Source organism: Orbicella franksi, chromosome 12, assembly GCF_964199315.1.
Source record: "Orbicella franksi chromosome 12, jaOrbFran1.1, whole genome shotgun sequence".
Lineage (NCBI taxonomy): Eukaryota > Metazoa > Cnidaria > Anthozoa > Scleractinia > Merulinidae > Orbicella > Orbicella franksi.
The window spans coordinates 24,399,282-24,414,630 of NC_138156.1; the positions used below are offsets into that span (position 1 = coordinate 24,399,282).

Here is a 15,349-nt window from a genome sequence, read left to right on the forward strand (position 1 = left end):
ATGTACTAACCCAAATAAAAAGCACTCCGCTGAAAAGTTCCTCTCTCTGAAATCAACACCTTATTATCTTTAAAGATATTTGGCAAAGCTAATTACCTCACCGAAAATTAACTTGTTGTTTTAACCATATACTTGTCCAAGATAAAATCATTTTCTCTTGACTTGTCATATCGCGTGTGCGACCCGCTTGTCTATCAAAAATTGTACGTATCGAAGATATGTTATTATGAGTTTGCCCGTGAGCGCAAATTTATTCGACAATGTATAAGCCAAAATCCACCCCAAAATCTTCGTTTAAAAGCTGAAATTAAAAGCACTCCGCTGATCCTACAAACAGCAAAGGAAAGCCGCAAAGTACAAGTTTCTCTCTCTGAAATCCACACCTTATTATCTTTAAAGATGTTTGGCAACGCTAATTACCTCACAGAAAATTAATTTGTTGTTAACCGTATACTTGTCATCAATGAACATTCGTATTGTCTTTACCCTGACAAAACGATTATCGATTGTTTAATAACAACCACTCTTTCGTTGACAGAAAATATAAAACAGCACATTTCCAAAACTTCATAAAAAACTGAAAACTGCAAATGAATCGTACCCTGACTTCATTATCACTACTGTAAACTGTAAATTTCAGTGCTCATACAATGCTCATTCAATTCACTTCAAGACTGGCAAAAGTACAACTGCGCTACCAATCCGTAAATTTTATGTAGACCCTTCAGCTATCGCGTGTGCGACTTGCTTGTCTATCTAAATTTGTATGTATGGACGATATGTTCTTATTACGAGTTTGCCAGTGTCGACCAGTGAGCGCAAATTTATCCGACAATGTATAAACCAAAATCAACCCCCAAATCTTCGTTTAAAAGATGAAATTAAAAGCACTCCGCTGATCCTACAAACAGCAAAGGAAAGCCGCAAAGGAAACCGGCAAAGGGATGTTGCTCTCTCTGATATCGACACCTTATTATCTTTAAAAATATTCGGCAACACTAATTACCTCACCGGAAATTAATTTGTTGTTTTAACTGTATACTTGTCATATCGATTAAAAGCAGTCTGCTGATCCTACAAACAGCAAAGGAAAGCCGCAAAGCCTTCACCTATCGCCTCTGCGACTTACTTGTCTATCTAAACTTGTATGTAGGAGGATATGTTCTTATTATAAGTTTGCCCGTGAACGCAAATTTATCCGATACTGTTTAAACCAAAATCCACCCCTAAATCTTCTTTTAAAAGCTTCAATTAAACGCCCTTCGCTGAACCTACAAACAGCAAAGGAAAGCAGCAAAGGAACTCCCAGAGTGCATTTCGCTTCCACAGGGGGATAAATCGTGCGCGACATGAGCGCACGGACATAAGCGCGACAAACTATGCGAAATCACTATCCAAAGGAATGCATGCATGCCAGCATAAAGCGATGACGTCACACAATACCTCATCGCTTAAAAAGGTTCTTGTATAAAAAAAAGAGTGTATACCGTCACAGACTTATTAACTTGAAGGAGTGATCATGGATTACCTGTCTGGTTGGTTTGAACTCAGAGTCGTTGCGGATTGAACTCTACCGGATTCAACTCTCACGGATCTCGTGTTTTTCTAGACTGCTGACAGCCAGTCTTTTCTTTTAGAGTCAGAAGAGTGTTTATCCGTGGACACAGACGAATAAGTCTCGTCCCAATCCCTTCTAAAACAGATCAGAATGCCAGCAGTCGAGTATTTTTCCGTCACGCATACGTCATGGGTTCATCACGCAGTCATCATACTTCATGGATCTAGGTTTTTTTTCCGGCGTCGACAAAATCTGGATCGGATCGGACCGGATCACAGATCGGATCACGGATCGGATCACGGATCGGATCACGGACCGGATCCCGGACCGGATCACGGATCGGATCACGGATCGGATCAAGGAAAAAAATTCAAAATTCAAGATTCAAGATCAAAATTTTGTTGCGCAAATTACACTAGAGTGACTACTGTGAGCAGAACGTTTTATTTAATTCAGGTGTGATATTCCTTTATTTTTTTATAATATCAAGCCAACTGGGAGCTGGTCACAGATGAATTTTTTTCAGGCTGTTGGGTTTTGATTGCGATGATCAATCATGTCTTCATATCTTTCTCCGCAGTTCAGATAAATGATATTTCGTATATTCGCTTGCATCAAGGGTAAACTGTCATAAAACGAGTCAGAATGGTAATAATAGGACGAACGTATGAATCGAAACACAAAAACTAAAAACACTAAAAAATTAAACACCTGATGATTTCAAACAATTTCCGTTTCTGAGACAAGTCTATACTTTTACAAGATATGAGTTTGGAATACGATATTTCGTACTGGAATAAAACGAAACAGACCATTTGTACTTCAAGGAAATATAGCTGTCTTACAAAAAAATATAGGAGTAACATCGATAGTGTGAACGATAACGCAACCCGAGAATAAACAACATTTTAGGAGTTACGTCACGATTTTTAAAGTCATTTTTAGGGTCGTAAAGAGTTGCCTTTATATGGAATAAAACCTTAAAATGATCGTGTTCTAGGATAGAAAGCACTTAAGAGGCAAGACCAAATCAAAACGGAATGAGGATCGTTAAGGATGGCAAAGATTAACGAGGACTGCAAATGACGAACTTGAAAAACTGGGCTAGTTTTTTCAAGATGCGCAAATCGTAACGTAGCTCCTTTAAAGCAAGTCATGTCCTTAAGCTTTCGTACGTAAGCTTTCTCATTAACTGTAACGCTAACTGTAACGCTCACATCTGACACGAAAAAGTAGCCGAGAATTAGCTACTGGTACTAACAACAATTTCAAAAACGAGAATGGGAGGTTCACGCAAGCTTCAAGCCAACTAACGTTCAAATATAACTACATCTGCCTGTTCATTACAATTTAAATTCGTCGTAAATTAGGCGCTTATGTGGCTTTTTAAATGACCTCTTGTCATTCTCTGTAATTAACATGTCATTGCGTCAAATTCGGAGTTCTTATTTTTATTTAACATAATTTAGTTTTCACTTTTATTTTTTATTTATTATTATCTTATAACAGATTTGATTTTTTCTTCTTTAAAATGTTTTTTTTTTCTGTGATCCCATCCGTGATCCGATCCGCGATCCGATCCGTGATCCAATCCGTGATCCGATCCGTGATCCGATCCGTGATCCGATCCGTGATCCGATCCGTGATCCGATCCGTGATCCGATCCGTGATCCGATCCGTGATCCGATCCGTGATCCGATCCGTGATCCGATCCGTGATCCGGTCCGGTCCGGTCCGGTCCGGTCCTGGTTTTTTCGACGCCATTTTTTTTCTGTTGTTATTGTTTTTTTTTTTTCGTTTTCAAAAGGCCATCACGCAACCAGGTTACGATCTCAACTGAAACATGTACGAAACTTTACTTCTTGCTGGGGCGGTAACCCTTATCGTTTTGTGGTTAAGTTTAAAGTTTTTTGCACAACGAAAAGTGCAAAACTTGCAAACTAAATATGTCTTCATTACTGGATGCGACTCGGGCTTCGGTCGTGAAACCGCCATTCGTTTGGACAAGATGGGAGTTCATGTATTGGCCGCCTGTTTAACGAAGCAAGGAGCACAAGATTTGAAATCGGTGACGAGCGACAAACTGAAAACATTTCAAATGGATGTTACAGATTCTCAGCAAATTAAGGACGTATTCAGACAAGTGAAGAACTTGCTGCCCTCGGGACAAGGTAAGGGAAAGTATTGACCTCGGCGCCCGTACATAAAACGACAAAGATCCACCGAGGGAATAATTCTGGTGTTAATTGAACTAGGCTGGCTGGTTTTCACTAGCGACGGAGTCAGAATCGGAGCAGTAGTCGGAGTTGTACCCATGTAAAGCTCGGTGGAATCGTATGGAGAATCAGAACGTTTCCATTTTCTTCCGATTCCACTTACAACTCCGTCCCTAATGATTCAGTAGGGAGTTTAAGCAAACCACGACGACGACGGCAACCAGAACGTCACCAAACAAAAGGTTTACTGAGCAGAACAATGGCTGTTCATGTACGTTGTAAATCTTTTTTCATTTCTCTGCCGTCCTCTGCAAAACAACAACGTGAAACGACCAAATTCTACGTTGTCTGAAGAACGTGAAACACCAGGGTCAATGTTTTAAATTTTTATTTCAAATTTATCGCTGTGTTCCGGATTTAGTTTTGTGACGGTTTTGATAGTGATAAACAAAGTAAATGACTTGAGAGTATCGCAAGATTCGTAGGTAAAATATAAAATCGTTTTTAATCGACGTTGTCCTCGGCGTCGCCGTCGTGGTTTCTTAAACTCCCTATTCTTTAAGGTTACTGTAGACCTTCAACGGCCGATTTTGTCCAAAATATTTTTTCACACCAAATTCAAGGCTTCTTCTTATCTGAATTTTGTAAAGAAAATTATTTTAAAAGCATTAAATACGAACGAGTTATCCACAAAGACGTGAGTCAAGTGTTTATCACGAGTTGATCCCAGCCGTCTGTTGAAATGACCTTTTTCAGGCCGTTACACGCACCGTTGGTTTCATTCACGTGAGTGCATGTAAAAGACAAGTGGTCACGTAATAACGTAAAGCTAAGTTGCCTCACGTTTTGTTTGGGAGTTTGTTGAGTTTCGCACTTTCTAGCAAGATACAATCCAAGATATGTTACAGAGAAGAGTTCAACAGATGCAAAATCCATCGCATGGATAAGATCTGCCTCGAACTTGACACATTTGAGGAATTTGCAACAGCTGTGCTGCAAACTTTGGCCTTCCGCGCCAAGAGATGTTTGTCATGACATGATCATTTTTTTAAAATCACGTAAATGCAACCAACAGTACGCGAAATGGCCTGAATAGCCTGCAAATAAGAGAGTGTTCTAGTAGTGCAACAAAATTTCACCATTGAAATACTAGTGACTATTTACTCTCCGCTTGACTAAATTTCAGGCGTATGGGGACTGGTGAACAATGCTGGCATTGCCATAGCAGGACCAATAGAATGGACACCGCTGGAACATATGAAGCGCAGCGCAGACGTCAATTTGTGGGGAATGATTGACGTCACTAAGACCTTTCTGCCGTTGATTAAAAAGTCCCAGGGAAGAGTGGTTAATATGTCGAGTCTTGCAGGTGAGGTATACCGTAAATGCTCGAATTAGCGCCTCCCCCTAGTACACAGGGCCATGGCATCAACTAGCTAGCCTGCAAGCAGGCTCACCTTTAAGTCACACGCGCGAGCGGCTAAGAGCAAAGCGATCCGGTGGGAAGGAGTCTGATGAGGAGGCGCCCAGAAAGTGATCTCGCGGCTTCGCCCCTCGATTTGGCCATATCAGGAGCCATAATCGGGGACGGAGACCGTAAGCACGCGCCATTTCAAGTATTGTGGTTGTCCCCATGATATGGGACAATAATTCTATTTTCACATGCTGCGAGGATTTTTGCGGATGTCGCGCGGGGGAAATGGCGTCCGAAATTCCCGAAATGTTTCATGTTTTTGGCCCACAACTCAATGCGTTTACGTCTGTTGGAATTTTTCTTAAGTATTTTCGTCGTAAGCTGCTCCAGTTTGAGTGAAGTAAGACAGTGTCGAATTTAGGTATGTTCCGCTTCAAGCTTATATATATCGCTGACCAAGTTGTGTTCCGACGGATGCTTCTTTTACATGAGCTGTACATTACTCCACTTTAAATTTCACATATGTTGAAGGTTAACAGCTTTTCCATTACACAGCAACAAACCAGCTGGATATATTTAGATATAGCAGAGCTTTAGGACTTCATAGTTTCCTAGCTCCTCTTGCCACACGCTTGCGAGCAATTTGCCAGTCTATCGCGACTGAAAAGTAAAACAAAATAATTGCTAGTTTGGTCAGTTTGAGTTTCGCCTGAATTGTAAGCAACGCTTGCTGTTTCATCAAGGCCCAATAACTTTATGTCCGTAGATACTGCTCAGTTTTATTCGTGTAAAAATCCACTAAATTCTCTGTTGTCGATGAATGAGAGCGCCCGCCGATGCTTGTTTTGTACAGTCAGTAAACATGACAAATTGTACTTGCGCCGCACTTTCGTGTGAAAACTTACATCGAACTCAAACAATAACTCTATAGTTTTTAAATATGTTTAAGATTGATAAATGTTTGAGAACATATTAAAAGCTAAGCTGAAAATATGTGAATAAAGCAGAAATAATCAGCAAAGTTACATTGACGCTTTCTTTAATCAACTTCGAAAAACGATCTCGATTTTGTTGATCGAGTTATCAAAACTCCTTGTTTATTTTCATTTCCGCAGTGTTAAACTTCACTATGCTTATGTTGAAGAAACACACATGATGTTAGTAGCATTTTTTGCGTTCGTGAATTTTGTTGCAGCATCTCAGCACAAAAGATAGCGAAAGAAATCTTTGTCAAGATTTGTTGACAATTGAAAACACCGACGCGGGCTTGAAAGTGCACGAGCTGCACTATCAAAAAAAGTGAGCTAATTGTACGCGTCAGACTTTCCTTTCAAAAACTTTTGCAAACTCACCAAACAAGCAGAAACAATAAGAAACCATCAAAACAGGTTTTGGTTATGATTAACCATTGTCTCAGAAACTCACAAATTAACTCGATACCAGAGTAGAGAGTTTTCTTGCTATACTCTTAAGTCAGAACAAACGCAAAAACATACGCGTAAGCTTACAACTAGCGCGACCAGATCTTATTATTCATTTCCAGCGCGAGATTGAAGTCTTGTTTTCGACCCTGGAAAACCCACCTTTTCCGTTAGCTCAGAGCATAAAACTACATATAAGCGCCCTTGTTCGTATTCCCTGCCTTATTCCCTGCCATCGCTGTGAAAAATACGCAAGAGAATCTCTCAAGGTCTCTCAACTCTCACCATTTGATCACGCAACGTGACAACATCCACGCGAGAGCCCCCGACATGTGCGTGGATCCGCGCGGATATATGACGTCAGGATGGCGCAATTTGTTCTAAAAATAGAAAAATTGTCCCATATCATAGGTGCGCGCGGATCCCAAGACTTGCGGTCTCCGTCCCCGATTATGGCTCCTGGCCATATATAAGAGCCCTGATTTCGCGCTCGCGGCTGCGCCGCGCGCGCTTGTGCTCCAACGTGAGCCTGCTCGCAGGCTAGGTATCAACAGAAAAAAAATATGGCGGCAATATTATATCAGTCAATGTTGCGATGTTTCCACAACATTTTCCGTCCCCTTATTAACAAATAGTTTATGGGCTCGATGTTGACAACTGTATCTTTGCGAGTGAAAAGAACAGAAGAATTCCCTGTGAGGCCCTCAAGTTTCTTCTCATGTGCCTTGACAAATTCGGTGACTTTTCGCTCAATATTGTTTTGCGTGACTTTCTTGAGGATGACAAGTCAATGCTGTTCAAAACCTTATCATGATCAATGTAAACACAATGCAAGCGTTACACTTTCGGTCGCGTCATTACGAATGCAATTCAATCTGGCCTAATGCCCTGATTTGACCCATGGTGGAAAATATACAGTGAGATATTGATCAAAGACCTAACAATTAATTTTTGTGAATCATACCTATACGCTTATTCGCCGAAAATGGGCTTTAGAGGTTAGTTTTTAACCACCCATTGTCATCTTCAGATTTTTCTGCGTGACTGAAACCCGTCACTTCAATGTTTCTTTTTATTTGTTGTCAAATTCAATTTAAACGCAAGCGAGTTACGTGAACCGAAGGCTCAGACATTAACAAAATAAAATGCTAAAAACAGCCTGTAACAAATAGCTTCAAATGCTTGAGTCTCCAAGGTCTGCATCCCACTCACCCGCAAGTTGCTGAACCACATCATAAATCTATCTACCTATCTATCTTCACAGGAATCTTACATTAGGAACGCAAAGAATGGTTACACAGGAATGTCTTACACATGAATGTCCGATTCACCTAATATCCTCGTATGCACGTGACGTTTGTTACGTTGACAAGAGACAAAAAGTTGCCCCAAATCCGAAAAGTTGTCCAAAAGTTACAGGTAGAGGTGAACTATAATGGCTGGTAGTCTACGAGTCGCTAGGCCAATCAGAATGCAGCATTTGCATTAGTAAACTGTCTAATGTATACTTTTTTGTTGCAGGTCGTACCACGCTTTGTCTTTTTTCCGCTTATTGCATCTCCAAATATGGTGTAGAAGCCTTTTCAGATGCCCTCAGACGTGAAATGAGCCCGTGGGGAGTGTTGGTCAGCGTGTTAGAACCTGGGTTGTTTCAAACTAGCATAGGAGACCAACTAACTGACTCAGTAACACAGTTTTGGAGTAATCTGACACCCGAGGTGAAAGAAGATTATGAAGATAAACGTATTGGCGGAAGTAAGTCTTGAATGTTATTGCAGGGTCACGTATTCCCTCAAGGTGTGAACGGCGGATCAACGTTTGTCCACTGCTAGACTGCTGGCAGTCTGTTTTTCTCTCAAAATTTAGTAGGGGTTATAAGGCCAAAAATCCTCCACCCTATCCTCGATGAAGCTGTTTGTAGACTTTGTAGTGATTAGTACTGAGACACTGATGAGAAAAGGTCTGTTTTTCCCTGATACTTAATAGTTGCCATGGCAAAAGGAATGCAGCTCTCGATAGAAAAAGGTTCGTCACCGGACACTTACAAAGTTGTGGACGCGATCGTGGCTGCTCTGACGTCACAACGACCCCAGACACGTTATGTGGTTGGCCTGGATGGAAAATTAATGGTGTTCCTGTCATATTTACCAACGTTTATTGCTGATTACGTTTTACGTGTGAAACAGCACAAGTAATTTAACCCAGGGTAGGGAGAACTGCCGTCTAAAGAACGGGGGTGCTAGACAAACCTTTTAAGAGTTGAAAACATGGGTTTGGTATCTCTTAGGGTATTCAACCTCAAAAGGTCCACAGCGGGAGTTTTTCGGTACCTTTTAGCCTTGCATACGGCGGCTGCGCCCGCAGTACGAACGGTATGCAGTCAAAAGTCAAAACTGAGCTGTCCTACTGAAACGACTCGATAATAGTCGTTTTTCGCAGCTAACATAAATAAAGACAACGCTAAAGTTTCTTCAGCCTCTTCTAATAGTTATCTTGAGAATTCCAGGTTTAATTTGACGAGGAACAGCATATTTAGTTCAGAATAATACAACTAATATCTTACCTGGCGACACTCAACGAACTACGGGCGAGTTCCCAGCGAGTTGCCGGAGCCAATTAGACGCTTGGAGAAACAAAATGTTTCTATTTTTTCACTTTTTGCTGTCTGATGTGGTTTTTGAAATTGTAAATCCCATTTCGTGAATACTTAATGCCATCTTCAGCGAGAAAAGTTGACTGATGGTTAACATACATTGACTTCAGGACAGTAACGTTTTTTTCCGCCTGCTGAATCCTGATTAGTCAATTCAAATTTCAGTCGCGACAGCCGTATGCAAGGAGAGTATTGAGTTTAAAAAGTACGACAGGAGATAATGTGCTTTTTTCAGAATTGTCACCTCTTAGGGGTGAAAAACATTTCAAGCCACGCCCACAAAACAGGATGTCGGTACCTTAGGACTCTTAGGGGTTTTTTTTTAATTTCCGACGAGCACCCACTTCCTTTTTATATGGGAGTTCCTTCTCCCCCCCCCCCCCCATCCCAGTTTTTTTACTGATTACATTTTACAAGTGAAATAATAGGAAAAGTAATTTAACTCCGTAGAGATCGATTCAATTTGCTTTCTCTTGCGAGTCTAGTGCACTGCTTGTCAAACGGCTAAACTTTGCACTGACAACTCCGCAAAAACACGAAATCATTTTGACCACCCTTGTCATATGTATTACATGAAACATGTCCGTTTCAAATATCACGAGGTGGCTTAAAGGCCTTTTGATTAATAGCCAGTTATACTCGAGCTAAGACCACCATTGTTACAACAACGACTGGGATTCCCCTTTGGCCCCTATTTTTCATTTTTAATTTGTATAAACAAATATTTTGCGGGAAACCAAGAGACCCCTGTGCTAATTACAGTTCTAAAATTAGAGATGATACGGGGGATAGTTGACGTCAGGTTATAGTACGTTTGGACGCGCCGGGTGATAGACTCCTAGTAATGAAAAGGTGACAAATTACCCCCAAACACCTCCTTGAAGTTCCATCGCGTCCTACGTATTGTTTTTACATCATGATTAAAATATAAAAGGGATTTACTCTGTACGAGGAAAACCATATATTTACCTACAAACACAGCATCAAGCTTTTGACTATGGTAGCTCAGACATCCTTATTATGACCATGTAATCTACTGATGTTGTATAATTAAAGTTTTTAGGACCTCTAATATTGGTCTTTATTTGCTATTTTCTGGACATAAGAATTACTCCTCTCAATGCATGTCTGCATTATAACCAGGAGCCATAATCGGGGACGGAGACCGTAAGTCTCGGGATTCGCGCGCACCCATGATATGGGACAATTTTTCTATTTTTAGAACAAATTGCGCCATCCTGACGTCATATATCCGCGCGGATTCACGCACATGTCAGGGGCTCTCGCGTGGATGTTGTCACGTTGCGTGATCAAATGGTGAGAGTTGAGAGATTCTCTTGCGTATTTTTCACAGCGATGGCAGGGAATAAGGCAGGGAATACGAACCAGGGCGCTTATAAGTAGTTTTATGCTCTGAGCTAACGGAAAAAGTGGGTTTTTCAGGGTCGAAAACAAGACTTCAATCTCGCGCTGGGAATGAATAATAAGATCTGCTCACGCTAGTTGTAAGCTTACGCGTATGCTTAAGAATATAGCAAGAAAACTCTCTACTCTGGTATCGAGTTAATTTGTGAGTTTTTCAGACAATGTTTAATCATAACTAAAACCTGTTTTGATGGTTTCTTATTGTCTCTGCTTGTTTGGTGAGTTTGCAAAAGTTTTTGAAAGGAAAGTCTGACGCGTACAATTAGCTCATTTGCATAGTGCATGCAGCTCGTGCACTTTCAAGTCCGAGTCGGTGTTTTCAATTGTCAACAAATCTTGACAAAGATTTCTTTCGTTATCTTTTGTGCTGAGATAATGCAACAAATTTCACGAATGCAAAAAAGGCTACTAACATCATGTGTGTTTGTTCAACATAAGCATAGTGAAGTTTAACACTGCGAAAATGAAAATAGGCAAGGAGTTTTGATAACTCGATCATCAAAATCGAAATCGTTATTCCAAGTTGATTAAAGAAAAAGCGTCATCGTAACTTTGCTGATTGTTTCTGCTTTATTCACATATTTTCAGCTTAGCTTTTAATATGTTCTCAAACATTTATCAATCTTAAACATATTTAAAAACTATAGAGCTATTGTTTGAGTTCGATGTACGCTTTCACACGAAAGTGCGGCGCAAGTACAATTTGTCATGTTTACTGACTGTACAAAACACGCATCGGCGGGCGCTCTCATTCATCGACAACAGAGAATTTACTGGATTTTTACACGAATAAAACTGAGCAGTATCTACGGACGTAAAGTTATTAAGTCTTGATGAAACATCAAGCATTGCTTACAATTCAAGCGAAACTCAAACTAGCAATTATTTTGTCTTACTTTTCGGTCGCGATAGACTGACAAATTCCTCGCAAGCGTGTGGCAAGAGGAGTTAGGAAACTATGAAGTCCTGAAGCTCTGCTATATCTAAATATATCCAGCTAGTTTTTTGCTGTGTAATGGAAAAGCTGTTAATCTTCAACATATGTGAAATTTAAAGTGGAGTAATGTACAGCTCATGTAAAAGAAGCATCAGTCGGAACACAACTTGGTCAGCGATATATATAAGCTTACAGCGGAACATACCTAAATTCGACACAGTCTTACTTCACTCAAACTGGAGCAGCTTACGACGAAAATACTTAAGCAAAATTCCAACAGACGTAAACGCGTTGAGTTGTGGGGCAAAAATATGAAACATTTCGGGAATTTCGGACGCCATTTCCCCCGCGCGATATCCGCAAAAATCCTCGCAGCATGTACGCGCGTGTGCCACAGGTGATGGCGCAATCTGTTCTAAAAATAGAATTATTGTCCCATATCATGGGGACAACCCCAATACTTGAAATGGCGCGCGCTTACGGTCTCCGTCCCCGATTATGGCTCCTGTTATAACACAATATGAAATCTTATTATCCAACTGCAGCGAATACCGTCCAAATAACAGTACAAATATACAACGATATTGTACAGATATTTGTACAGTAGAAAACCTGTCGAGGAAAAGGTTGTTGTTATTCATCGTGGTAGATGCAATAATAAAGTGTATTATCTCAATAAACTTGACCTCATTCCAGATAGGATAGAGGCCCGTCTCGTGGGTGTGTTCAGAAACGGCGGAGGTCTGGGTACGGACGAGTCGTATATCTCTCTCGTGTTCTTTGATCCTCTGCTGCATAGATCTCCCTGTTTCCCCAATGTAGACTTTGCCGCACTCACAGGGAATCCTGTAGACATTTGAAATTCCTCAAGCATGGATGCCCCCGATCAAAATACACAACAGCAGGAGAACGGTACAACAGCGGACCACTGAGGGAACAGCTACTCGCCGGAACAATGGAACAATAGGAGGATCGAAATGCACCAATCACAGCCGACCTTTGTGATATAAATGATACCGTGCAATCAGTCGACCTTATCGCCTGAAGAAGACTAGCAGTAAGCAGTCGAAACGTCGCGATCTACATCTCAAGTGACTACATCGTGAGACAAACGATAATACACTTCATATTGCATCTACCATGATGAATAACAATAACCTTTTCCTCGACATTCTAGCCATTGTTTGGTTAATTATCTTTCGAGTCATTTCGACTTTGAGTATCTGTCACAAGACTTTAAATAGTCAGGAAAATCAGTCCATAGACGCTCAAGATCCCGGAGTGACGCACACGAGTTCTGTTTACATAACCAGATGTTCTTTTATAAACAATCTCAGCTCTTACACATTCTGATCACGTTTTCGTTATTTTTCGTGCAGCCTTCACAACCTTCCGTGTGTCTTCCTACGATTTTGTTGGCCGCGACACCAAAATCCCCCTAATTAGCGTTCAATTTTACTAATTTTCCAGGAAATAGTACTTTAAAAATAAGAATTGTGTTCACTGTTCATCTTGAATCCACCTGGCGGTTGTAAAGTAAAGAAAAATGACTTAAAACTGCATTGTAAAAATCTGAAATGTTATAAGGCTCTCAAAAATATAGCTGGCTTAAATTTTGAATTCAAATACGTTGAACGTGAGTTGATTCGCTTCGCTATGATCAGCTCAGACTCATATCTGCTAACGCAGTCAGTTATAAGCTTTCTATTGGCCACACCAGCAGTCCTTTCAAATGTGCTTTTGCTCGTTTCAATCTACCGTCGGCGATCTCCGGGAAATCGGAATCAGTTATCGTTGAAGCCGGTCACTTTATTGGTGGTCAACCTGAGCGTGTGCGACTTGCTGTCAGCCATTGTACCTGGTTACGTAAGTTGTGCCTATGGCTTCTACCGTATACACATCCGAAGTAAAATCCGGGCAGTAGAACTGCTGATAATCATTGTCGCTGTTGTAACGAATATCGTGTCTTCCTGCACCATATCTGCAATGAGTTTTAACTGTTGGCTTGGAGTTTCTTCTCCATTCCAACACAGAGCACGCTTGACCAAAGCAAAGATCAAGGTATTCATTGCTTTGGTTTGGTTTTACTCGCTACTCTTTGTGAGTCTGTTTGGAGCGGGAGTATCAAAGGCTGTCTTTGTTCTTCTATACTGTCACATCCACGTGTCGCTACCCCTGATCATCCTGCCTGTAGTCTACTGCAAAACCTACGCTGCGCTTCGCTTGCAAGGAAATCAGGTAGTGAACTTGGCTGACGGAAGGCAAAGAATGGCGTTTGCTCACAGGAACAGACAGCGCAAATTACTCTCCGCTTTCCTTTTGATTCTCGTTTTGTTTTACGTATCTTTCACACCGCATTTTATTGCTAACAACATTTTCGCCATTAGACCGTCTTTGTCAGAGACGGGGGGCTTCAAATTTCTTCAGTATGTTTCTAACACGTTCACTTTAGTGAACAGTAGTGTAAATCCGTATATCTACTCCTGGAGAATTCCAGAGTACAGGGAGGCCTTCAAGGCGGTTTTCCGTGGGTCGGTCTGCCGAATAAAACGACGAATCGGTATGACATCTGATCGGGTTAATATTGCCTCAGGACACCTAGGACAACGATGTTATTTCATAAACGTGCATGGAACACAGTTTACGTCCAGACTCACTGCTGTAAGTCACTGACTCCCGTAATTAACGCAGAGAAGAGTTCCTTCAGAGTAAACAATTTTTTTATTCGCACTCCGGCGCTGGGTAGCATTGTCAATTGAGAGAACTGAAACACTGTCCTGAGCTCTAAAACTTGAACTTATTTGCTCTGTTTGACAAAAAATTAAATCTAAGTACATAACATATCTTAATTTCATATGATTCTTATTAGTGATGTGGCTTGCGTTGCTTAAGTGTTTTAATTTATTTGTTCATATGTTTAGCTTGTTTGGTTAGTTATGTAAGTTGTGTTTAATAAATGTACCTTATACTAAAACTTCCACGAAGGCTTTTCGATACACGATTCTCCAATGAGGCGAACATACTAATTTGAATACATTGTAGCGAAAAGCAAATTACAGTTTTGTACAGAAGGTTATCAAACAGCGGCTCACACGTGGAATGAATTCAGCTTAATAACGGTTTAATTACTGTAACGGTCAGATAATTATCAGATGAAATGCGTTATAAACCTCTCATTTTTTTTCCAAGTCTGTGTCACAACCGCCCTCCAGGGGCTGTTATAAACACGGGCTAATTTTTCCGTTAATATTTGTTTCGTGTTGTGAAAAGCGTAATCACACTTAAGATTAAAAATAACTTATGCGAAAGAGTGTTGTAACAAGCACTTTTCCGCATTACCGGCGGAAAGAAATAACAATAGTTTCAATAGGTTATCTGCTGTTTTTAAAATACGTTATTGAATGGCAAAGTTAATATAGATCTTTTATCATCTGAATTCAACGATGTGTTCTTGTGTAGAAGTCAAGGAAGCAATTAGCCCCAATTAACTCAGAGGAAATCATTAAAGTTACATTTTTGTCAGCGACTGTCACTTGGTTCATTGACAAATTATTCGGTTTGAGGGTGATAACTGGTATGGTAATTACGTTGAATTTTCGGAGGCCCGCACAACGTACAAAGTATACACATGTACCACTTCTGACACACTCAAATTCACGGTCGCAAAAGCGTACATCCTTGGCTGAAAAATAAATGTTATTTGTCACCGGGGGGGGGGGGGGAGT

At 40.7% G+C, this 15,349-nt stretch overlaps 2 protein-coding genes across 2 annotated transcripts; both read left to right on the forward strand.

Moving 5' to 3' along the window:
• The first annotated feature begins 3,122 nt into the window (after positions 1 to 3,122).
• Positions 3,123 to 9,645, forward strand: LOC145463699 (retinol dehydrogenase 7-like). The gene is made up of 4 exons (XM_081447479.1): positions 3,123 to 3,729; positions 4,961 to 5,143; positions 8,131 to 8,364; positions 8,596 to 9,645. Exons 1-4 carry the CDS (start codon positions 3,402 to 3,404, stop codon positions 8,802 to 8,804), a joined length of 954 nt encoding a protein of 317 aa, XP_081303605.1. The 5' UTR covers positions 3,123 to 3,401; the 3' UTR covers positions 8,805 to 9,645.
• A 1,591-nt stretch (positions 9,646 to 11,236) lies between these two features.
• LOC145463696 (cannabinoid receptor 1-like) lies at positions 11,237 to 14,543 on the forward strand. Its single transcript, XM_081447474.1, has one exon. The coding sequence runs from the start codon at positions 13,281 to 13,283 to the stop codon at positions 14,295 to 14,297; it is 1,017 nt and encodes a 338-aa protein (XP_081303600.1). The 5' UTR covers positions 11,237 to 13,280; the 3' UTR covers positions 14,298 to 14,543.
• The last annotated feature ends 806 nt before the right edge of the window (positions 14,544 to 15,349 follow it).